The following is a 24732-nucleotide window of genomic DNA, read 5'->3' as shown; positions in this document are numbered from 1 at the left end:
ACAAATGTGAGGACTTCTGTATTTATAAAGTGTAACACATTGGTAAATACAGTATTAAAAAAATTATGATAAAATATATCCTCCTTGATATCCTTGATAAATACGATAAAACAACACTTGAAATTTGCAAATTCATGTATACCCGACTTGTTTTAATATGGTTATTCAAGGTGATTTCATCAAATTAGCATTACACGTAATTCAAATATGCCGATGGCGATTTTAAATATTCAGCGCGAAACCTTTAATTACAGTACATCATTATAAAAGCTGGAACAAAAGCACAGGAAAGAATGAGAAAGTTTATTTGCAAGTTCATGCCCGGAGACTAACTATTACGTATTAAACATGGTAAAGACCAACCCCCTTGTTGAAACACGAGGGACATACGATGTACATGTGACAATGAAGTCACTTTTTATAGTAAACACAAGGAGGTTGAAATCTCATTGGGAAAAGGTAATTGTCAATAAAAAAGACTACTGAGTATTGGCTATATCTTAACAGGTTGGGTCGGACTTCTTTTTTGGAAGCAGGGGAAGACGAAAAGCTCAATTTTCCTGCAATTTGTGGGAACTGTGACTTTGTTCGTCTTGCTTTTTGTTCGTCTGTGAATGTGGTAAAGTTGGAGCATTTCTTTCTGACTTCTCTATACAACGTGATTATTTCCGTTTGGTTAAATGAACCCTTGGGAATAAAATGTGTTTTTTCTTCCACTGCTGTAGATGTTCGGTTTCTACATATTCTTTCGCACACTAGTAATCTCTTATATCGCCCTCTTTATACCTCGAAGGAGTGAGAGCTTTGATATGCAGTTCTGATTAGCATACAGCTGTCTTACCTGTTACAATAGAATGGACGGACCCATGAGGACAAAGGTCATTCATTAATTCACTATCGGCCCCCCTGGTCCAACTGGTTTGCACAGACACACGCGAAAATCTATTTGTTGCAAATCCATGCCCCAGGCCACCTTGCCCAGGCCAAGGCCACTAAGAACTTGTATCAAACTGTACTAAATCATAAACTGAAACAAACTGTTTTCTAATGCTGTATGTGACGGTTTGTGATATGTGATAAAGTTTCCAAAACACAAGAAGAGTGTCTATTCTAGACTCTAGTAGGGAAAAACAAATCTAGAATAGTTTAAAGCAAGGAGGTTGAAAGAAGGGATTTGTATAAAGGAAATTTTCGCATTTTAAACGAGGCGGCACTGGTAATTAAGAGATCTTGTAAGCTAAGGGTCTTAGCTGACCTCATTGTACAAGCAACTGATACAAGCCAACACTTCTGGTAAACTATCCGTCTTATTTGTCCAACTTCCACTAATTCTTAGTCACCCACGGAGTCTTGTACACACTACTCAACTTCTGCTGTGGTGCCTCATTACTCAGCACATTGGGTACCTACTGGCTGGCAGAATACACCAGATATCAGCATCATCATGTACATAAAATTACTAGATAGCCAAAGTAAAGTCAGAGGTTCAGTCTAAAGGCTAACGTAACAACGGTGCACAAAAATATTTTGTATTGGATTAAAAGTTTCATTGCTTATTAAGTTATTGCTGAAATCAAGCTCCTTGTTGAAATACACTTCAGGAGGAGTTGATAATAACTTGATTCAAATGTGTTGACCCACTCATCTTACATAGGTGCTCTTTAGCTTTATCTTAATTAAGGGTGGATTGCAAAGAGGTGACAAGTACAAGTGCATACATTTCAGTGCCTTCCTTTCTGTTTTATTAGTCTTCTGTAACTGCAACCATGTACTCTAATCTTGTAGTGTTGGCCACTACATATACAGTTCATATACAGGTTCACAGTATCTTGGTCATGCAAGTGACACACTAAAGAATGTAAGTAAATCACATACATACGAAAATAAAACTATTTGTGTTTAATTCCATAAGTTATAGCTTGTTCTACAAAAAATGACTTTTAATTGACAAATTTGTACAACTCTACCTCAACCCCTCAGGGGTGGCATCACTTCTAAAGAAGAATTCACAAGCACGGAGTCAACAACAACAAAAGTGTACATCTCTTTCTAGTGACAACAATTTTGGCTCAGCATATTGCATCTTTATGATTTAAAGAGACTCTAAGACTAAGTAAGAGCTTCACACAGAAGGGACAGCCTTGGGCTGCTAAGAGAAGTAAAATAAAGCTCAAAATCATAATACTGGTTCCTTTATGAAGGTTAGACATCCAGGTAAACGATATTCATATACAATTCAATCTCTACAACTAGATAAATAACGTCAATTTACTTTTGGACGTTTCGAAGGACAACATCCACCACTCCTCTTCAGCGTCACTAGAATGAACTGGCAGAACAATTCAATACTGGTTAACTGAGAAGATAACATGATATGTAGAAAACTGCAACAGTTGTATACTTTGCTTACTATATATGACATATTGTGTAGGCAAGGAGGTTATATCACCTCCTTGGTGTAGGTAACTAGATTACCATATGCATACAGATCCAGTAATATCTAATGCCTCTATGGCAAGCCTTGCTGTCTGCATTTCAATACTGACATTTTGGGGCTAATTATGTCATATTGTTGTCAATAATATTTAGTGACCGACTCAGAGCTTTCAAAAGCAGTTGGTGGAAAGCCACATTACACTATCTGACAGGAAAAGAAAAATTGTTACTTTTTCACCTGTTTTTTTGCAACATATATGCTAGACAGTACGTATTCACTAACAAAAGCATGTACTAGAATGGCAACAGACACAGAGCCTGCAGTGGGGACCTACTTTCTAAATGGCAACACTGATAAACTGAAAGGTCTTTCATGAACTTTCAAGTTTATCAGTTCAAACCAGTAACCGTTCTGTTACAATCCGTAACATACCACAGTTCTAGCTATTTCCCTTGTCATAGATGTATTTGTTCACTACTTCTTGTTTAGGAACGTTTGACAACCCTTCAGCTTGTAGTGGCTGATCTCTTGTGTTTCTTCTTGTTGCTACTTGGTGCCTTCTTCTTTTTCTTCGCCTTTGCCTTGTCAGTTTCCCCTCTCTCTTCCCTCTGCTGCTGTGCCAGTCTCTCATTGGCCAGCTCCACAGCTTTCTCAGCCAATCGCAGCCTTTTAAACTCTGTGCTAAGCCAGACTTCAGGACTGCTCAGGAGACTGATAAGGGGAGGAATACTTTGACATTAAAAAACTGATCTACACATTTGAAACTAGTTTCAAGTCATGGACTGCAATTCAACACAGTAAATAGCAAGTTTCCAAATAATTAGTTCACTGCTCTTCTTTTGACTTATCTCCATAATAAAGGACAAAATTATGATCACTTAAAAGTAATTTCCTTAACCATACTGGTCATAAAAATGTTCATGTTCATCTTCCATGCTCTTCAGTATGCATGTTTAGAACTGTTCAACATCATTTGAAAGACCATCCAATAAAGCCTAAGTTAATGCCTAACAGCAACAAACTTCAGTTCCCTTAAAACCTGCTAGTGTTTTTCCAAACCCAAAGTAGCAACCAGGTTTAGTTAGATGCATAAGCAAATACTTTGCCCATCCTACCTTGAAGTGGAGTTGGTAGGGAGCTTGGATGAGCACTCTGAGAAGGTTTTCTCTTCTGGTGGAATCAATCCTCTGAACACGAAAGAAGAGCAGGTATTAAATTACAATTGCAAGCCCCTATTGGAAATGTAATGATACCTATACTCCTTCTTTACCCAATACAAAACCCAGGGTAACAAGAATCACATTTTCAAGAAATCAGAATACAATCAAATAATTTTCTCAAACATCTAAGTACTGATATGAAAAAATCTAAAAACAGACCATTTTTTTCCACAAATTTTCAAACAAAGGCATTGCTTACTTCTTGATGGTGTCCATGGAAACAACCACGCCCTTCTCCTGCAGTCTGTCATAGATGTCCCTACACTCTGCAGTGCGAGGAGTGTCAGTCCCCTGTAGGGATGTACAACAATAATGCTCTGTTTAGCTTTTTGTTCATCACAAACAGAATGTTTTCCAAACTACATATACATTTTGTATACCCTGGACTACACTACAAATCAGTGACATGGGACCATGAAAAAGTATTTTGATTGCAGTCTCCTCCAGTTTTCTAATATTCAAGTTCAGGTTGATGGATCTTGTTTAGTAATCCCCTACCTAGCCTTTAATACTTTGTACAAACATTGGAATAGGGGTTCAGAGACAGGAGAACAATCCATGCATTCAGTTTAAAAACATATACTGTAAATGCAGAAATGTACGCGGTTTTGCGGTGACCACTTCACCGCGAACTTAAAGCCACCGCGAGAATTTTTCTATTATGGTATTAGACTGCAGTGTATGGTGTTACCACGAACTTAAATCCACCGCGAAAAGTCCCTTTTCCCGCTACTGCAAAATTAAATCCCCGCGAACTTAAATACATTTACAGTATTTCCTACACGTACATGTTGCCATGAATTGAATTTCTGAAAAAAAAATGATTCCAAGTATATATTAACAACAACTCTTACATTTACATCTTCCTGTCTGGCCAGTAACATTTTCTCCACCAGTTCCTCGTCAGAGCTGGAGCTGTCCTTCCTCCTGGTTTTCCTGATGATGGGCTTCACGGCCTGTACCGGAGGGGACGGCGCGATGTAAGCCTTCTCCTTACACAGGGTGCCAGCCTTCAGGGCCTTCACCGCTGCTCTGTTCCTTCTCAGTTCTGCCACACTTGGTTTGGGCGCCGCTGGCACCAGAGCCCGGCTTGCAGCCTTCTCTTCCTTCTTCGTACCCTGTTTCATAGACGGCAATGAATTTTAATTTGAATCACCCCAAAAACGTTCAACAACGCTGACTAGTCTTATACTGGTAGGAGTTGTTAAAATGATACCACCAACAGTGGAGAAATAACCCTACTCAAGAGGAATATACTTGAAGTTTTCAGTGCACTGTCCCTATGGTTGGGCATGTAGACATAATAAATAACACATGTCGTCAGTCCTTACACGAACACCTGTCCAACTAAAGGGCCTTCGGGACAACCTAAGTGCATGCAGCCACAGCTGTTCAATGCAGACAATTTCATAATTACCATGCCAATGAGTCCTATTGTCTTCAGAATATATAAAAGTTACATAAGGTAAATCATCATCAGTTTGTTTGTTGCAACAGAAATAATTTGGCAACTGAAGAACAGATCTCTGGCATGAAATACAGATAAAAACAAGGTTCAAAAAAACTTCTAATGCTAAATCAACATGCTTGTTATCTGTAGTTTCAAAGTATGCTCCAGTCTGGAAGAAAGCTGCAAGGGGGCCCTAAATCCTTTTTCTCTGGCCAAAGTATATGCATATACACCAGTGACAATCTATGCATGGTCTGAGTAGTGTGTATGCATGTATGAAAGAACACCTTGCTGGGGGTATTCAACAGCGCAAACGTTTTTCAGTTTAACTTGAATGTAGTTACTCTTACCGTGCTGCCTACTGTTGCAGACCTGGGTCTCCGGTGGGAATGTTTCCTGGGACTCTTAGCTAGACCTCCATGTCTGTTACAAGGAACCTTGGCCGAGTGGGGTCTGGGAGGTTTCTGATGCTGTTAAATAAAATGGACATAAAAGCCACTGTAAGCTTTGATTTATGCCATTACGAGTACTTTCATAGATTTTTTTCTTATTTCATAGATCCTGCCAAAGAGTTAGATCTATATAAAGGGGTGCCTCCAACCTTACCTGCAAGTTACTACAAAGAAAATCTAAAAAAAGCTGCTCCGTGATACATCAGGATCTCTCAATGAGCACCATTGGACCAGAATTACACGTCATACATGTAATATAAGTTGTGATTTACCAAAAAAAGTAAGATATCTACAACTTCTTTATATCCTGTGATAAGTGATTGGAAAAGCAGTGTCCACTACTTCACTTTTAGTTCGAAAAGAACCTAATGAACTACAGGCGTGTCACTTTTTGATGATGAAGAGAATCTTATACACATCTAAACAGGTCTAATCAGGTGGTTGTGTACGAGACTCCCAGAAGACATTGACTAAGCTTAAATACCCGTATTTTAGTTTCCATCCTCTGGCGAGACTTGGATAGTAATGAAGACAATGAGTTTAATTCAAATGCAGAATCACATGCAAGCACTGACAGATATGCTATCCAAATAAAGAAACTTTTACACAACTATTGCAAAGCTCTTTTAAAGGACGTTTCTCACAAAAACAAATGAATGAGGGATGTTTACAAAGTAGGACCAAAGGATGTCCCATACCAATGTCATGGCCTGCTGTAGTGCAGAGGGGCTCCGTTGCAGCTCTGGATCTACATGCACTGCCTGTTCTGTTGGTTCTAGTTGAGGCTTGTCCATGTCTGCATAGTAGCCTTGGCGACACTCTGGCCTTGGTGGTGGCCTGGTCACAACCTAAATACATAAAGCCCAGAGTTACAAGGCCTTAGAGCACTCCATACACATATTGTGCTACTATAAATAAAAGAGAACAGGAGCCTACTAGACAGAACAAAAAGAAAGATACAAAGGAGACAATGAAATTCTTTTATTTTGTTATGTTCCAGAACAAAGACCAAGGATGTTGCTGTAGTTTCTACATGAGTAGGTAGGAGGTGCTGATGAGCTACATGTGCAAAACATCGTACCCTTTGGGCAGACACCGGTCTCTTGATGCCAAGGTGGTTTTCTTTCCCCTCCCCAGCACCCACTTCCCAAGCTCCTGATCTGACACCTTCCGGTCTCTCTGTCACACTGATGAGTGTCTTCGTCTTTGTTTCTGATGGCCCGCCATCTGCAAACTCGATTGTTTTCACAGTCTTGTACTTTTCGCTGTAGTCCTTCCCTTGCTGTAGAGACAGTTGGTAGTAGTTTCTGTTGGGTTTGACAGAACTGACTTGTGGTCTTCTACTTTCTGTTTTGCCCTCGTTTGCAACAATCTGTGCCTGGTGCTCCTCTGAGTCGGACATAGAGATTCGAGACACCATGGTTTCAACATCGTCGGGTCTTCTCCTTCTCCTCTTCTTGACCTCATTTTCGGCTGTGATTTGCTCTTCATCTTTCTCCTCTTTGTCTTCATCTCTTTCCTCACCATATTCTACAGAAACTGTCCTTACCTCAAGCCTTGCCTTTGCAGACTTCACCCTGCGCTTAACCAACCTCGGAGACTTAACCGAAGATCGTACTCCTCTAGGAGATACTGTTTTCTGTTTGTCGTCTTTCACCGTGAGCCCTAGCTCTTCTTGTAGAGACTGTAGACTCGTGTCAGGGGACGGCTTACGATCGACCGTTGCACTTTTGGGGCGTCTGCTAGGAGGCTCTGAGGTACTGGATGCAACATTTCTAGGTGTAATGTTTATCAGTACATTTTGACCCTCGTCAATAGTGACGTTCAACTTTCTTGCAACATTTGGTGGTTCTTCTGTTCCTTGTGCGTGTAGCGTTGTAGAGGTTGAGGGGAGCAGTCTAGGGGAGGAAGTATTGCTGGTGATGCTGACAATGTCCACATCCTTTGATAGCTCCCTGGTCCTTGTATTGTCTCTGTATAATAACAGTGTAAAAGGTAATTGTTTCATTCAAGCATGCGGACCAAAGCTCTGGTCTCCTACTCCGTACCAACTTTATTGTAACACTTTAAAAACATTAAAACATGAATCATTGATTCTTCTTCAGTTCTGAAGCAAATTTAAGCCTTCTGCTCAATCAAAGCAGTTTGAAATAAAAAACGAGACAAAGCAAGGAATGGCATTTTTCCAAGGAACAAAAGGCCTGCTTAAGTCATGCTGCATTAGCAAAAAACAATGCAGGTGGCACACTGAAAGGTTTGCTCTGCTTGAGGCACACATCTGTCAGTAAAGGCACAATACTTTAGTACATGCAGTTCTTATATTCATTGCAAGAGGGGGCAATTACAGCAGGTGCATGTCTGTTTAACCCTAAGGCCTTCTCCCTGTTGCCTAGCTCCATAAACATTGGAAAATTGGTAGCTAAAAGGCTACTTCAGTTATCATCAAACTGCAGGGTACACAATAGGGCTGCCTAACTAAACATAACATCAGGTACAGGTAGAGGTGCTGGTACAGAGGTTTAGGTACAGGTACCTCTACCTGTACCTAAACAAAGCTCCCCGCCTGGAAGATATATTGCGTGTTGGTTATGCTGTCGCTGGGCCAAACAGATACTTCAGTAATTATCAAACTACAGGATACACAAGATCTTTGTTCCTCTGCTTCATTCAAAGTAGTAAGCTTGAAAGATAAGCCTACCCAAACGCTTTTTTCGAGTTCACATCATACTCCACTAGTGCATATTTCATCTGCCGCCTTCTCCAGTTTAAATCTGTTGGTAGTAGATTTGGTCATTGGTGACCACAGTGGCCCAGACGTCTGTCTCTGAGCCACAAGTGAAAAGGGTTGTCCACAACAGAGCCCAACATGAAGCAGCTGAAGGTCTCTGTGTAGCTCCCCCTCACAAATGACCAAACCATAACACTGCACTGGTTTCACATTTTAAACAAAATTCACTGTTATAACTGTCATAAGCCTTTTTCCCAATACTTAAACCTTTTTTGTGCACTATACAGTTACACTGATCACATTCAATTTGGAAAGACAAAAAGAAACTGGAATCTGACTTTTAGATCAGACCATTTCTCACAGAAATAAAAAAAACAACATCATAATCTAGAACGCTGCTATTTCGCCCTTCTCATGAAAGATGAAAAATGCATGATAGTATAATTAGCATGAAGATCTTTTTCACACATTTTCAGAAAAGGTTGAATTGTACACATTAAAGCATGATAGAATTGTCCATGATGATGATGATTGCCATCCTCGGTCTCAAGTCAAGAAAGTGACTTTCAAAATCTAATGTGACCAGCATTTTCCTGTACATCGGAGTTTTAAAGCTCTGACATCTAGAAAACCATTGATTCTGTACGTTCCCCCTGTTGACAGTGGCCGGCCTCCTACGCAACTACATTTCACCAGTAGATTTTGGAGTTCACCACTGATGAAATATTGTTGCAGAGCAGGGCGGCCGTGAATGAACACAGCCCCTCAACAAACTGGAACATGGGATAACCAAAGGCAAGAGCTATACTAAAATGTCTCATACAGAAAAGGCCTCCTCTTGCCCATTATACACAATTTACAAGGATTCAAAAATTCATTTCAAAAGTGGTACATGGACATCACATTGTACAACTTCTAAAAAAAAAGCACATTGCCTTTGTTGTAATGTCCTTTACAATCAGACTTATTTAAACGCCTTTTTTATGCAGTAGAACGAAAAAACATTTGTTCTCACTGATAACTGAACTTTGTACACTTACACTTTGTTTGTGTGCACACATCTTGTTTGTGTTGTTCATTGTTGTTTGTCAATGCAATTACAGCTTTTTTGTCCCTTTTATCTCACAATCAGGGGGATTAATGCTGTGTTTGCAAAAAGTTTTCCCAGAGGAAGCTGTTAATTGGGTATGCAAATTAACATCATGAATTAGTTCCTGATTAATCTGTTAATCTAGGGTGGGAACTGTTTGTAGACAACTCAGGGATTTTGCCCACCTGAATAGAAATTTCCTGCTTTGTGTAATTGATTTACCACAGGAAAGGCTATCCTATAAGGATGTATCAATGAAATAACTGTATCAAGCTTCTAAATCGCGAGTAATAATATAAATAGCCTTTTACTAAGAACTGACATCTTGATTAAAATCTATTATGAGCTATTTGAAGATAACAGGAATCAACAACAACAGGGATGTTAGCAAACACTTCTACATTTTCCTTGCAAACCCCACCCCTCATCCAAGTTGAAGACAATTTGGAGTACTAGTACATGTAAGTCTTTCACCATCTGCAGTTCTACCATGTCACCTTTTGAGTTCCTCGTCACTTTCCTCTTCATTCCCTTCATCGTCATCTCCTGTAGGAATGGCAAAGCGGATGGGCTCTGGGGCGGGTCTGCGCAAGAGCGGTACGGTCGGGGGTACCGGCGCCTGCCGCACCAAGATTTCCTGGTGGAGAGAAAACTGACCGTTAAAACAAAACCAAAACAAGCCTAGTATAATTGTTGAGGACATAGTCAAAACATTTGTCAAGTCAGTTGCACATGTATCTTTTGTAAAATGGTTTAACAACTACCTGAACAAATTCTAAAAGGAATTACAAACTTTTTTGTTTCACTTCGCAGATTTTCATCTTTTCTAATGATGCACATTTTCCAAGTGGTACAGAAATTGACCTTACAAGCTATCAAGAATATAATTGGACCAAACAGAGAACAGGTAGTTTCTGAGCCATCTCATGAGAACCAAACAGAACAACAAAAGACCCCTCGCAGCCCCTGGGAATTTCCCAGCTACAAATGAATACAATAGTCTGTTTCCTTGGTAATGTAATCAGATATAGGTGGATTACATCAGAAAAGACTCAAACACATCCCATGCAAAAAGAAACCTGTCGAAAACGAGCTACAAAATCTGTACAAGTAGGCAAAATGTAATGCAACTTTTCTACTTGTGCCAAAAAAGTCACTGAATTACAAGGCTACAACTACAAAGGCCTTAAGTTTACATGTTGGAACGAATTTGGCATGGACATTACACTTAAAAAGATTACACCAACAAATCTGTTCGGAGAAAAAGAGATCGACTGGAGACTAAGGAGGTGGTCAGAAAGGTGTGGCAAAGGTCGGCAGGACACAATGGCCGACTGGTCAACACTCGGGCTCTACCTACAAAGAGCGGAATTCTTGAGGTGGGCGTTCCCTGTTGTGCTATCAAACAGCCTGATGGATTGAACCACTCAACCATGCACTCACTGTGCAAACCTTCGAGTAATCCCCCTTATTTCCTTGGAAAAGCTCACTATTTGACCAAATCTTAACTTATGATGAACCTGTTCATATCTCTAGTTAGCTTACAAGTTGCAAAATGGTTAAAATTAAATCATGTGTTTAGTCATGATTAAGATACATCTAACTTCTCAGCTTAGGTATATAGACCAGTCCAACTTTAATACACCACTGCTAACTTCCAGAAAAAATGGTGGCGTGGCACTACAAAGTAGAAATAAAACATTCATTATGACACATTTAACTTTTGTGTTTTCTTATCATCTTAAGCTCCCTTATAGCTGAAATCCAAACACACCATACATTAACAGGTTAAAACTTAGCCAAATCCAACACCTTAGTAATATATGCGACAATTAATCCACTGGGATCACTTCAGTGTTTCACACCTATTCGTCTGCCTTGCTGACTTTTCTGGCTCCAAGCTTGACACCAACAACCTCCATACTAGTTTCCAATTATTTAGGGTGGTTTTACCTATCAACATTTCTGTCCTCAGGTCCTTAACTCTATCTCTTGACACAGAAAATCTTAACAGGTTGTTTGAAGACTCCCACTTGCCTTCTGTTCACAAACACGTGAGGATTTACAGTGGATCTACCACATTCCTTTCTACTTGCCCTCAGCTATTTAGCGAAAAAATTTGAGATGCTACAGTAGCTGCTTCACGACTTTTGTATTGCAACTCAAAAATATTGTCAATGGCCACGATAACATAGCTCTGTCCTTTGACCATAATACTCCCAATTAAACCTAACTTTTCTGACATACAATTTCAGAAAATGATGATGGAATTACAGGTATTTGAGTACCCACTGCAGCATGGTTACATTCAACATTGGTCAATTGACTAAAATTAGTGAGCTGAAACTTTTTATCCATGTCTTCCCTAGGATAATGAGTGTAGGCAGGTATTTTCAACACTGTACAGTAATTCATTTTCGCAGGGATTTGTTTTCACAATTGAAAGGAAACCGGGTTTTTGCTGCATAATTGAAACAATTCTGTACCACAGTGTAATTGGAAAACACGTGTTTGTGGTGTGAATTCGTGTTTGTGGTGTAAAGAATTCACGGTGGAGAGGACACTACTGAGTACTGTCGAAAATAGGGCCTACATTTCAAGATTTACAGTACTAACAAAGATGACTTGCAGATCTTTTGCACACATTTCTGTCCACTGGATTCCAGTTTTACAACATATAAAGCTGAGACCACGGAACAACCTTACAAAGACTACACAACTACGCAACCTTGCAGCATTATTTTGAGTACTTACAGTTGTAGGTTCCTGCTGACCCTCTGCACCATCCTGCTGTGTGACTGCCTGCTGCTGGTCTGGCTCTGAAGGCAGGTCTTTGATCATCTGCTCCAGGTCAGGTGAGCCCCTGGGAGGGGGCGGTGGCTGGGTCTCTCCATACAGCCTTGTCATCTTAGCTGCAGCACAAACACAGCCAGGGGCACGGCTTGATGACCAGCGTTTGTTTTAAGACAACTGGAGTCACCTGGCGTCTAATCCTACTTAATTGCGCACTGATCGCTTCTCCGCATGCCTTGAGTCTTATTACTCCGCATTTCCTGAGGAAAATCTGCTGCTTTCTGATGCTAACCCAGAGGCTTAGTTTGCTTGTATTCAGACAACACCTTGATGAATTAGTAATGTATTCTTAAGAGTACACATGATGTATGGTGGTCAGGCGTTTTGGACTAAACACAATGACAATGTAAATAGAGATTCAATGCGAGCAAGACTCTGAGAATTCTTCCTCTAAAAGAATTTTGAAATGTATCTCTCACTTTGGGCTACTTCTCCAGGATTTGTACAGGCTACATTGTAAGATACAAAGAATCTGTACAAAATATAGACTTTTAAATAGTGATTTTCTGCAAACCACACTCCAAAACATATCATTTTTCTTAAACACTCTATGAAGTCTACTAAGGCCTTCACTTGCAAGTGCTTCAGTACCCCACAGCTTCTGTGCAAAACAATTTCTCATCTCAGTAAATGCAAAACTCACCAAGAGACTTATCAGTCTGGTCCTGGCTGTTGAGGATTTCTTGGATGATGCGGTCTGTGTCTTCCGCATCTTCGTCTTTCGCGCCACGACCGCCTTTCGACCCCACCCACGTGGACGTGTTATGCGTCGCTACTCCACTAGGAGGACGTTCCGATGGCGAGTACTTCTCTCCGAGCACTGAAGACGCACAGAAAAAATGTTAAGAAATTTTTACGTGTCTATGCTGTAGTCCGTAGAGACAATAAATATACAGGAAAGCAAAGTCCAGTTCCTCAAGATAAGAATTGTATCCCCTCAGTGGGTTTATCTCTTAATACATGATAAGCTAGACAAATCTATGGCCCATCTGATTGGAGAAGAATTAATTTTGGAGGAGAAGTCATTCATTGAAGCACCATGTGATAAATAGCTCTTAAGATATCTATTAAAACAAATTGAATTGTAGGACTTTCACAGTGCTGCAAAATTTGAGCAAAAAACTTTTATAAAAAATTACAGTAACTTCATGACACAGGCTGAACTAATGCTAGGTAAGGCACTAGCTTCTTATCTCTATGGCCTTGCAGGAAATGTCAAGAAACTGCCCCCCACCCCCTAATTTCCAGCTTACATTGCTAGATGGAAGAATTGGCTTATGCTAGTTGTGGTAGTGCCAGGCAGGGCACAAAGTCAGGTATGTGAAAGTTTGAACTGTTGGAACCTTCAAGTGCTCGAAGTGAGTTACAAGAGGCCCAGATGGGATTTTTGGGGGGACGCTTCAGGTACTGAACCTCTCTGTCTTAGTAACACTTAGGCTACACCTTTTAGCTGAGGAGCACTTCAACACCCCTTGTGCCATACAACTGAGTGATTCTAAATACAAGATGGGTGCCTGGACTCTCCTGCATACAAATAAAAGGAAGAATGGAAGGGAAAAGAGGTGCCTCTTTGATACTTTGACCCATCTTACAAAAGCAACTATCTATACATCAAAGCGACAAAACAAACAAAAAGAAGAAGCACAATTTACCTTCTAAAGCTACAGCTTTGATAACAATTCTGAAGAGACAGCAACTTAGCATACCTGCTATCAGCCCCCCTGGAGCCCTCGGTGGTGGTTGTTCCCGGCTGTCCTTCCGTTGCGGAGGGGGTGGCACCCCCCTCCCACTCCACGGCCGCCTCCCACTCTGCGGCCGCTGTCTCTCGCTCTGTTGTCTGATCAACTCAGGGATGGAAGTCTGGCTCCCCCTATACAAGCAGACGTTAGGAAATGTGTCAACGCTACCCATTCATGCCTTTGTCACCATTTAACAACCCACCTGTCTCATACGTTAGCTCTCCATGACATTTGCCTATCACAATATTCCCACAAGGGGAGGGGTTAGTCAAAATTTAACACCATCTTTTGGAGAGTCCCTGACAGTAAGCAAAGACTGGGGGGAGTGACCGTTTGCACAAGGGGGTGACGGTTGCATTGAAGTGTTTGCTCGGCACCTCACTTCTAACCAAAAGGCAAACACGGCAGGTTAACACGTACATGTACCTGCAGTGCGGCACTATCGGACGATCACTCAGAGATGATGTGTGCGTAATGAATGAGCCTGATGACAAAACACACCATGGAGAAACTAGCCAATTAGTCAAACTAAGACAAAGGTCCAAACTACCACAGAAACTGTCACCACTGAATTCTTCTGGAGTATTGATCAATTTTCACTATAGTATTTGTAAAATAAAATTTAACTAAGCAGAGAGCCAGAACCCTTACAGGTGGTTACAGGAAATTACAGGAATTTTCCTGTAAGAGTAACTGAATCTGGTTACCATTTACTTAGAAATTCAAGATTCTTGACAACAAGCTAAGTTAACCCATTATCAACAACAATATGTAAGATTGTGGCCTTCACCACTGACATCCTTACCATCAAAAGTTGATGATGTGATAATTTCATGTGAATAGGCAACAGCAGGTAGAGGGAAGAATCTCCGTTGTTTTACTTTTAGTCTTACCATGCAGTTTTCTGATAGTCGACTCCAGCCAGGGGTGGCTCTGTGTCGATCTGTTGGTATGGTGTGCTGCCGGGCTGTCTACCGGAGGACCGTCGCCGTCTCCCACTCCCCGGCCGTAGTGCTCGCGGGTCCTGGGCTCCCATGGTGTACACGTTGGGACGGACTTGGTCCAGCCGCGACAGGGACGCCCCAGATGCCCGCATCCAGTCCTGTAGTGACATCAATAAAATCCATCGTCAAGAGAGGAGTACTTTGGAGGAGCACAACAAAAAATTACAAGTATAACATCGTACCAACACCTGGTCTGTTTGTTATCAGATAAATAAAAGAAACATGATGTGGGATACCAAATGCACTTTACCTGTGGTATACAATAAGTCTTGCAGACATAGGTTGAAGAATGGAAATGATATTTCTTGCCTTGCAAAAACATTTTGTATGTACACTCAAGATTGGCAACCACAAGTCCTACTTTTAAGGTTAATGTTGCGCTATGTACGAAGGGCTCAAAATCAGATTGCCCTGTGCACATGCGACACTGTTATATAACAGAAATAGCAATTAAATCAATCAGCTAATACAGGTAAAGGCATAGGAGTGATGGAATTCCTGAAACCACAGAGCACCAGATCTAGCAGTGCATGAAAACGCTGTGGTAACTCCTTCATAATTTACAAGCGGGACACATATATTATTCAAACCCTAGAACAATACATTTTATGCACTTTGTGAGCTATCACAATGAAGGACATAACGGACTATAGCAAAACCAATTTCAATGGAGAATGAATTAATATTCATGAGACCTACTCACAGCCTGATAGCCTTTAAGTTTAACTGACACTAAATTTGGTTTCCTTAGAAAACCACATTTGACATTTGTGGGGATATTTATATAATTATAAATGACACCCGGTGTCATTTACATTTACATAAATATGTCAAATGTGACCATCAAATCTCTTTAAGGTCGTCATAAGTGCTCTATTCGTACGACACTAGACAAATGACCTTTAAAGTATATAATGGCCTTCTCTTTGTCTTAAACCTTACCAAAATATTACGTATTGCTATGTTACTATATGGAAGACAATAAATTTCCCGACATTCCCAGTGGCATAAATTTCTTTATTTACTTTTTACCCAAGATACAACATGAAACACATCCATCATAATATGCCACTATTTATATCAATTATGACTTCAAAATGGTATCCACTCCACCTTCCCAAATCCTTTCAGCAGAAATTAGGACAGGCCCACTGCTTTGACTAAATAGCTGAGACACCTCTAATAACCTGAGTAACCTGATGCCTTCTCCTACAGATCCCCATTGACTGCTGTCAAAAGGTATAACCACATATTCATAATCAGATTAAGTCTCTTCTACAGACAACTGAAGAACAGAGCTTTACTCTGGGTATTCTTATCTGTCCTATTTTCTTGAGAAAAGCCTCTTAAAGAAGTATGAAGTACTAATGATATATTTGGCTGTATAGTGAACCCCATTTACCCCACCAAGGGTAAGCCCATGTGGTGAAGCCTATCCCATGGAATGTGACCTTTCCTCCTGGTCCATCCCAAATGAATACCCACTTTAGTTCTGGGGCCTGCTCTGAGCCACATCAGTATGTGAGACTTTAATCTCCAAGCAGAGGTGTGGCCTTAGCAGGTTTGATAAGAACTGTTCATCCCTATCAGGATTCACCAATCTAGATCAATCCAGAACGGTTCAACCTGAGTGAATCCTGATTCACTAATCGTATGTCTTTTTAGCGGAGCGCTTGACTGCGGGGAAAAAAAAGACCACCAAATGAGATTTACTGGTTACTGGACAGTCGCACATTGTGTAGTGTATGACATGAACATTGGAGGTAAGCACAATTCTTGCCAAACCCACAACCAGGTAACAGACTATGCCAACATGGCCAATGCAGCTTTACCTTCAACTTTGTCATTGCCAAGATTTGATGAATGACCCCAAAATCAAAATCACACATTCAATAGCTACAGCGCACAGATCCGTGCACCCATTTTGGAATCTACAGACCTACTCACTCTATCTCGTGGTCCTTTTCAAAAACTAATTTACTGGGAACTTTGCAACACCAGAGTTCTACCAGAGTTTCATTAAAGGCAAATTGAATCCTTGTGTGTGTGCCACTGTGTAGTGCCCTCCCCTACTGTGCACCAAACTGTGCCAGGGCCAACAGAGTTCCCTCACAAGGATTTTCTTTCAGGAAAAAGAGAAACCCATGGGGAAATATCCCTTTCTAATGAGGATCACAGAAAGAAAGGGGACAGAGCAAATTCCTCTACTACAAAGTACTAAAACTAAAGCCTCACAAAAGTATGTTGTTACTATGTAGCCATAACTTGAAATATAGCGACATTGGAATGAAGCGTCCTTGGGAAGCTGATATGTTTGGATAACTCAAAATGACTGGTAGGATTTGCCTGGCCTCTTTCATCTATGCCTGTGAAGCAAGGTGGGGAAACAATGGGGTTTATCGAGATACCCATCTATTGTGCTAAAGGTCAGCAGCGGTTGAGGGCTAAATTACTATACTAGCAACTACTACTCCTGCATATACATTGCAGTAAGAGAAACATGTCTGTCTGCCATACAACTGTTAGCGAGTTGGGCTTCAGGACGGCAGATTTCAGAACAATCATTGACTGACTGACATTCTCTCATCTTCAGCTCCACTCCACTCCACTCTAGTATTAGTAATTTTCCTTCTTTCTCTAAAAACTTTTGCAGCTACTATCAAGAATGATCCCCACACACTTAAGGAAAGCGTTCACCTCATAAGGCCAACACTTCTATCAATCTGGGGTGGATGTTTAACCTTGCATGCAACTCTCAAAAATTTGTAAATTCTGACATGGCAAGCATTATACTATAGGCATGGTAGTGCTACTACTAATAGACTAAACCAAAGCCTAGGAAAAAAAGGGAAGCCGAGGCAAGGACTTCCTTGCATTAAGTACTATTTTTTAAACATACCGATATATGTTGGAACATCATGGAACAAGTAAGGGGAGGGCCAGTACATTATTCTCCTTGATCTAAAGTAGAAACACTTAGCTTGATCGCTTTCTAAGTAGTATTTACATAATAATACCCACCCTGCACGTCATGTGGCGCTGTGCATGGCTATCCTTGCTGAAGCTGAGCTGATCTGGGTAGGCATATCTGAACATAGTGTGGTCCTGTGGGAGGCACCAGGCCAACACGTCCCCTGGGAACTCCTGCACCCTCTACACAAATCTCTTGGTCAGCCCTTCCCTCCTACCTGCCATCTTGCCAACTCTGCTGGGCCCATTCACTAGAGCCAACATGTTCCCAGCTATGATGACAGTAGCTGGGGCAACAAAGTACGAAACAATGCTGGGGCAGGTTTGACCAACCAAGCCCCGCCTTCCAACAAAGGGGCCCACGCCGGAATGGCATGATTAGATTGACTTTGGCCTTTTCTTCGCCTGAAAGTAAAAACCCGCTGCAGGCACTACGGGCAGCGTCCGATGAATGGCGCTCGGGCACTCCCGTGTTTGTCCGAGCCATTCGCTCCGACCAATGGAAGGGGTCGGGTGATGGCCACGCTTGCTGGCAATGAAAGAGCCGCATTCTCGTTTCCTCACACGGTAAAGACGCGGAACCAACTTTTATCGAGGCCCCCAATCGCGTACAGGTGTTTGGGTTCCTCTGTTTGAACAGTCCTGAGCACACATCCATTCTAACAGGTGGATACCATCAAAGGTGGTAGCCCTCCCAAGCCACTGATAAGGTGTTAGCCTCCAGATATGACTTTTTACCTGGATTCCGCTCTCCCCAGTTCAGCTGCATTCCTCGCTGCCTTTCAACCATGTAAACATCATTACAAACATGCCACTCCCCCGCAAAAAGAAAAGGCTTTTCTAACATTTTCATTGCGACGACCCTTGAACGAAAAGACACTGGCAGGAAGCAACCAGTCTTGCCTTGTTGGTAAGAACTTACTTCAAGTAGACATTCCGACTACTTAGATAAAAGACACATTAATTTTCTTACCGTGCTAATTGGAAGCTAAGAGGTACTCTAGTAAGAAGGGATTATCGGTGAAGCAGAGTCTGAACTCAAGTTGAGGCCAAATCGTCTGAAGTTTCTGATGTATTTACGGGTCAGCATTGTGCTGTGTTAACTCAATGAGCTGGAAAAATGATGAACATTTTCCCCACAGGTCGAATTACTGCAGCTCTCAACTAGCCCAAACTGTTGGCAGATTTTGTTCTGTAAACAGGGTGCTGAGAAGCTCTTCTGAGTCTTTTCCCAGTTATCTCCAAGACAAACAGACTTTGTTAAACATCTATTGAGGCCTTTGTACCTAAAGTTGGCAAACCCCTGTATTATCACCTGTTATCATCAGGGTGGAAAAAAGGCGGGAAAATCAGGGAGTGGGCGTGGCTTCGTTTGAGTGGTGTTAAGACTGCCAGCAGGTATGCACATGGTCTAAAACATGGTCTAAAACATGGAAGTTTGTATTCGTCACAAAAAAATTCAAGAAGGAATAACGACAAGAACTTCGTGATGAGCGTATATCTTTAGTATACACATTTTCCTTAAAGAAATAAACTGGTAGGATGTTCCTTCAAAATGTCTTCTATCCTAAACCACTGTCCAAATAAATGACTGTAAATTGTATGTCATTACAGTTCATTATTTACACACTCATGGTATTTTTCCAGCACTATGACTATAATTTGTAAACAGGGTAGTTTGAGTATTTCTTCTTTAAAAAACTTACAAGATTGGTATGTCTATTTTCATTTCAAGAGCATTCCAACTTGAAAATCATATCTTGGCCATTATCAAAGAGGTTCATCAGTCACATGAGTAAGTTAATAGAATAATTCTTCAATCAGTGACTATTGAAAACATGTACCTCCACATTTTTTATGTTTGCTCAGTACATCTTCAATTTTGTACTGAGCTGCTCTGAGCATGCAGACATCGTAAATTTGGGGGTACATGCTTTCACAAATCACTGATTAAAGAATTATTCTATTAATACCACCCCAAATTGTAAACCACAATGTCCCCAAAGATGGGAATCTATGTATGCCTAGTTACTTCATCCTGATTGTGAAGTATAAGGCACGATCTAGACACGGTTTTTCCCGATATCGGCAAGCCAACAACCTCTCGCCGACAGCTTTTTTTCAGTGTCTAGATGGAACTGCAATATCGCCGTCAAGATATCGGGAAAATTTTTCCCGAAAGGTCCGGACCACTCCTACGATACCTTACCGATAGCTTAGCAGGGGTCCCCGACAGCTTCGCGCGCGTGTAGATGCTTCCCGATTTCGGGAAAGCTCATTAGCATATAACGCCATTTGGGAAATCGCGCTATATGTTTATGACTGCAAGCGCCATGGGGGTCCGGGCCCCCTAGTAGATTGGGCCTAAGACAATCAAATGAAATGTGGTCAGGACACATGGGGATACCTGATACCTATGGGACATCCAGATTAACTGGCCCACCCACATTTTTCCATGATTGTTTCCATCAGTCAGTAAAAAAAATTAGCACCCACTTCTTGCACAATTATTGCACAGTAATCAATTTCACCCAACCCTTGCATGCTGTCTTATCCCATGTTTTACCTGACCCTGAGATCAAAAGTCTCCTCTTTGGATCTTCCTCCTCTTACTCTTCTCTGCTCCATGCCACCCAACCTTGTTTAGAAAGGGGGTGTGTCTGAGATGTGGGTCTGCACTAGGTGGTGACACAATGGGAGCTGGCATGCTAGCAAGGACAGAAGATCTGCACTCCTGCTGCTTATGAGATCCAGATGCATAGAAGTCCCATTGAACCATATACAAGGAGGGTATGCATGGGGTCCAGACAAATTACAGTATGCTGAATTCAGAAGAAACTGCTATCTACTTCACTAAATTCAAGGAAGGAAATCATGTGAAAGTTGGTAGCCTTGCTACTATGACATATTAGTATTACTATAAGATGGCTTTCCCTACAAAGTTACAGAAAATCATGATATGCCCCCACCAGAGGCAGAGAGTGACCCAAACAGGCCCTCCTCAAGGAATGGAATTTGAAAACTACCTTTGTTCATACATCACCTATCTCAGTAGAAACTTTGAAATGCATGACCAGCGCTTGTATCAGGCATTTATTGCATTTAGGAGGAACACTTGTATATATCAGACCTTGTCATTAACATATAAATAAACTACACTGCAGAATGACCTCATACTGTTAAAAGGGACCTTGTCCAACGACCTACCCCAACCAGGTAAAGACATTATCTTCCCTTGAGGCTCCTTTCTCATTGTTAGGGAACAGAGAGGGGCGTGTCCTGGTATGCAGCTTTGTATAGTCTTGCATTCATGCGCTATATGCATTCTCTTTTAGTTTTCAACCGACTTTAAAAGTCCCTGTAATGTCAAGGAAGCTTCTTGGTACTGTGTCCCCTAGATCTTCAAGGAAAGAAAATTGGGTGCCCTACGTATACGTCTTGAGAGTTACCTGTTATGTTTTAGATTTCATAAGGATGTTAACGTGTTTCAATGCCTGAACCATAACTATACACATGCCAGGTACCAACCTGAACCATAACTATGCACATGCCAGGTTCAAATTGCAGGGACAAGGCCTTTAGCATTAAGGTCATAGGACAGCATCATGTAGGCAAAGGGCAAATTATGTATGTGAAGACAAATCTATGCAAAACGACCATGATTCATTTTCAAGGGATCACTTGCAGCATGCACTATGCATGTGTAAAATCAAAAATTCACCACTAAATGCTCCACTGGTAGGAATTCGGCAGCTCTCTACTAAGCTTTAAATCAGGGATAAATCCCATGTCAAACTTCTGAACCTGAACTTTACCGCTGGCATTTTGCCAAGGACGTTACCCCAGCCAAGGTGCTGGTTGGTGGTCACATATGGGGAACCACTGCAGGGTTCTAGGTCCAGGGGGAGTGGCTACTACTCCCTGTGGGTCAAGCCTGCATTCCTGGGCAGCTCGATCGGGTCAGGAGCGGTCATGTGGTCAGTTTGAGGCGGGAAAAACCGAGGAATCCTGCTCAGTGTTCACAGGAAGTCAACCATATCCTCCGGACTCTTTCAAGAATAGCACACAACGAAAATAAACACTCCGCACAAAAATTGTTGGCATATGCAATAGAAGTGAACAACGGTGCAAACATTACAGTTGTACGTGGGATATATCGTAGATAACGTGCTTATTTTGGTGCATGCATACGTGGCATGGGGCTTCGTGCGGTGTTACATGATACCTCAGCCGTGTCCAGTCCCGGTCCCACTACTGAAGCACAGACCACACGAAAATTCAAACCACGCAAGCTAGCCATTTCTACCGTCCTTCGCCGCGGTCTCTAGCTTTAAATTTGTAACGTTAACCCTTAACACAGAGAGTGATACGGCTGTTAGCAGTTAGGGGGAAGAGATCTGTAAGGAATAAAATACGATTCAAGAGAGAGCAGTCCTCGCGCGAGCAAAAATTTGGCCAAGTTTCAACGAAATGCACGTCCGATGAAGCGCAGAGGTCAGTCCATAACTTTTCTCACAACTTACCCGTCTCGCTGCCGACGATCTTCCCTCGATGTAAACATCGTCTTCGCCTTCCATTGATTCTATTGGACGGAACCTGAACCAAAACAACGATTCTTTGTGGGTTTTTCACCGCATTGTTGCAGAAGTTACTCGGGACAGTCGCTCGGTCCAAAGTTCTTCGGCCGCCATTATTGAAAGATTACCTGATGATTGGCAACATTCCAAAAAAATCAAAGCTCACTGCTGATTGGTTCCAACTTTGGATGCTTCGATTGACAACCAATCAGATGGCAGTTTAGAAACAAGTGTTTGTAGGTAGCCTTAGAAAGACTATGTGAGTGCCTAATGAATACGTATACTTTCATGACAAATAATCATTGAATGGTCAATTGTACTAAAGCCAGTAATTTTAAAACTCATTTGATATATATTAAAGACACCAAAAATGTTAGTATACTTATTTTAGATGTTTGATTTGAAATTGATTTTAGGTAATTCTTTAGGCTTTAAAAATGAACCTATAGCCACCTATAGGGATCTGTTATCATCCTTCACTTCAGGTCTCATTCCGGACTTTTGCTCTCTCATTGAAAACAACGTATTATTATGCAACTTTAATGGGCGAAAATCCAATAAAGAAACCGTTCTGCTGGAGATGTTTTAATTTCTATTACAAGAGCACTTATCCAGTAATCAATCAAAAAAATACCCTCAAAATCTGACCGATGGATCGATTTTTATAATATCTATAACTGCACAGAAAAACTATCCAGAAAGTGGGGCTTTCCTTCAGTGACCCGCTTACCGCATTACTCAGGACAAACAAACGTACACGTCCGAGAATCGCCCGAATGCCGAAACTTTTCCAACCGATCCTGTCAGAAATACACAACCTTTCATCTCAAATCCTTCGATATGACATGGGGGCGACAAAAGGCAATTTATCACCTACATAAACACACGATTTGGGGCCCCATTTATATTTTGGAAGGATCTACGTTTGAGTGTCCACCGGCGGAGTAATACCGGAACGAGACCTTAATTCCGTCGATTATTAAGATGTCTTGGCAAACAAAAGAATACTTGTCCCCCAATAATCTCTGAAAATATTTCCGTCTCAAGTCAAACCGTTACCTAGCAACGCCTCAAGAAACGTCGCCCACATCTTGCCGCATATAAGAAGCGCCCCCTACCCAACTCTAGTAAAAGTACAATTTTTTGAAAAGAACTTTAATTGCTATTTTGACGTGTCGGAGTAGCAATTAAAAGTGCTTGCTTTACACTATGGGTTAGAATGATATGCTATGTCCATCTGGTTTTCATCTAAACCGGAAGAGAATGCAAGAAATGGCTTTTTTCGATACTAAACCACGTGTGTATGCTGCTGGAAGAAAGGGGGAGTAACTGTAAGGGCATTTAGATAAAAATCGAATCGGAATTACCCCCCAAAACCAAAGACATTCACATATCACGAACAGCTGTAAAGCCAAGCCTCTACAATAGCCAAAGTAGCTACCCGCGTTTAGAAAAGAAAGAGAAATGCTGCTGATAGTCCAGGTAGCGCGCTGTAGAAGTCAGTCTAAAGAAGGGATGGGCAATGTCTTACTGAGATAGCGCGGTGTTCAACTTATAAATTCGCGATCAGGTTGGCCCAAAAGTAGCTTTTCCACCTTGGCGAGTAGGAGAACGGTAAATGAAATCACATTGACACCAAATTGTAGCACTCACAAAGGAAGGTGAGCTTAAGGGACGGGACCTATCACAGAACAAAATAAGAACTTTTACAAGGAGAGTTAGAATACTGCCCAGGTATCAATTTTTCATCACACCTGGCAAGAAATTCGCTTAAATATTACTATTTTGCGATCCGGATGTCCGAGTGTAGAAATTCGCGTCATGTAGACTTCGTTTGGGGTTTTATCCTTTCTTTTTCATAAAGGAGGGGGGGGGTGCAGAGTAGCGGGGATTCGTGTCCCTGTCCGATGGCCATGCTTAGTCTAAGTGTGGGTGTGTTTCCGGGGGGTGAGGGGGGGGGGGGGAAGAGAAGAAACAACACAGGTTTCGGTCAGAAAAATCGAAGTACGGGATACATATCGTTTAGTTGTATAGTCAGTTAAACCTACTTTCAAGCATACGATTTTGGGAGAAGCAGCATAGCAGAATACAACAAGAGTTAATATCGTGCCTGACACAGCATAGCGCGTCGTTTTGTCTTGTATTGGACGCTGTCCCTGACACTAGAACACAGACAGTACTCATTTTTCTTTGTTTTGCTGTTCTGTGATCC

The 24732-nt window shown here is 41.4% G+C and overlaps 2 protein-coding genes across 4 annotated transcripts in view; one reads left to right on the top strand and one right to left on the bottom strand.

The window, feature by feature from the left end:
- Window positions 1-2730: 2730 nt before the first annotated feature.
- On the bottom strand, window positions 2731-22666 carry LOC118421452. Of its 2 annotated transcripts, none has more exons than XM_035828749.1 (13): window positions 22467-22666; window positions 14863-15071; window positions 13937-14100; window positions 12874-13050; window positions 12132-12289; window positions 9875-10014; window positions 6641-7532; window positions 6258-6407; window positions 5458-5577; window positions 4512-4775; window positions 3857-3948; window positions 3553-3624; window positions 2731-3148 (listed from the first exon to the last, which is right to left on the bottom strand). In XM_035828749.1, the coding sequence occupies exons 1-13, from the start codon at window positions 22518-22520 to the stop codon at window positions 2944-2946; spliced, it is 2697 nt and encodes an 898-aa protein (XP_035684642.1). In that variant the 5' UTR covers window positions 22521-22666; the 3' UTR covers window positions 2731-2943. The 2 variants fall into 2 exon arrangements, with proteins under 2 accessions (XP_035684642.1, XP_035684643.1); XM_035828750.1 differs by lacking the exon at window positions 22467-22666 and adding an exon at window positions 21759-21782.
- Window positions 21920-24732, top strand: part of LOC118421451 (tetratricopeptide repeat protein 16-like) — a 17403-nt gene continuing 14590 nt past the window's right edge. For both annotated transcript variants that reach the window (XM_035828748.1, XM_035828747.1), the window contains exon 1: window positions 21920-22437. The gene's annotated coding sequence lies outside the window, so the exon portion shown is untranslated. The remainder of the gene's footprint in view (window positions 22438-24732) is intronic.

Source organism: Branchiostoma floridae, chromosome 8 (genome assembly GCF_000003815.2).
Source record: "Branchiostoma floridae strain S238N-H82 chromosome 8, Bfl_VNyyK, whole genome shotgun sequence".
Taxonomy (NCBI): domain Eukaryota; kingdom Metazoa; phylum Chordata; class Leptocardii; order Amphioxiformes; family Branchiostomatidae; genus Branchiostoma; species Branchiostoma floridae.
Note: the sequence above shows the minus strand (reverse complement) of the source record. Positions and strands in the feature narration are given on the sequence as shown.

Coding starts and splice junctions, on each gene's coding strand:
- LOC118421452 (XM_035828749.1), bottom strand. CDS start 22,520: ATGGAAGGCGAAGACGATGTTTACATCGAGGGAAGATCGTCGGCAGCG. Junction 14,101..14,862: donor GACTATCAGAAAACTGCATG/GTAAGACTAAAA, acceptor CTGCTTGTATAG/GGGGAGCCAGACTTCCATCC. Junction 10,015..12,131: donor GTCAGCAGGAACCTACAACT/GTAAGTACTCAA, acceptor TCTCTCCACCAG/GAAATCTTGGTGCGGCAGGC.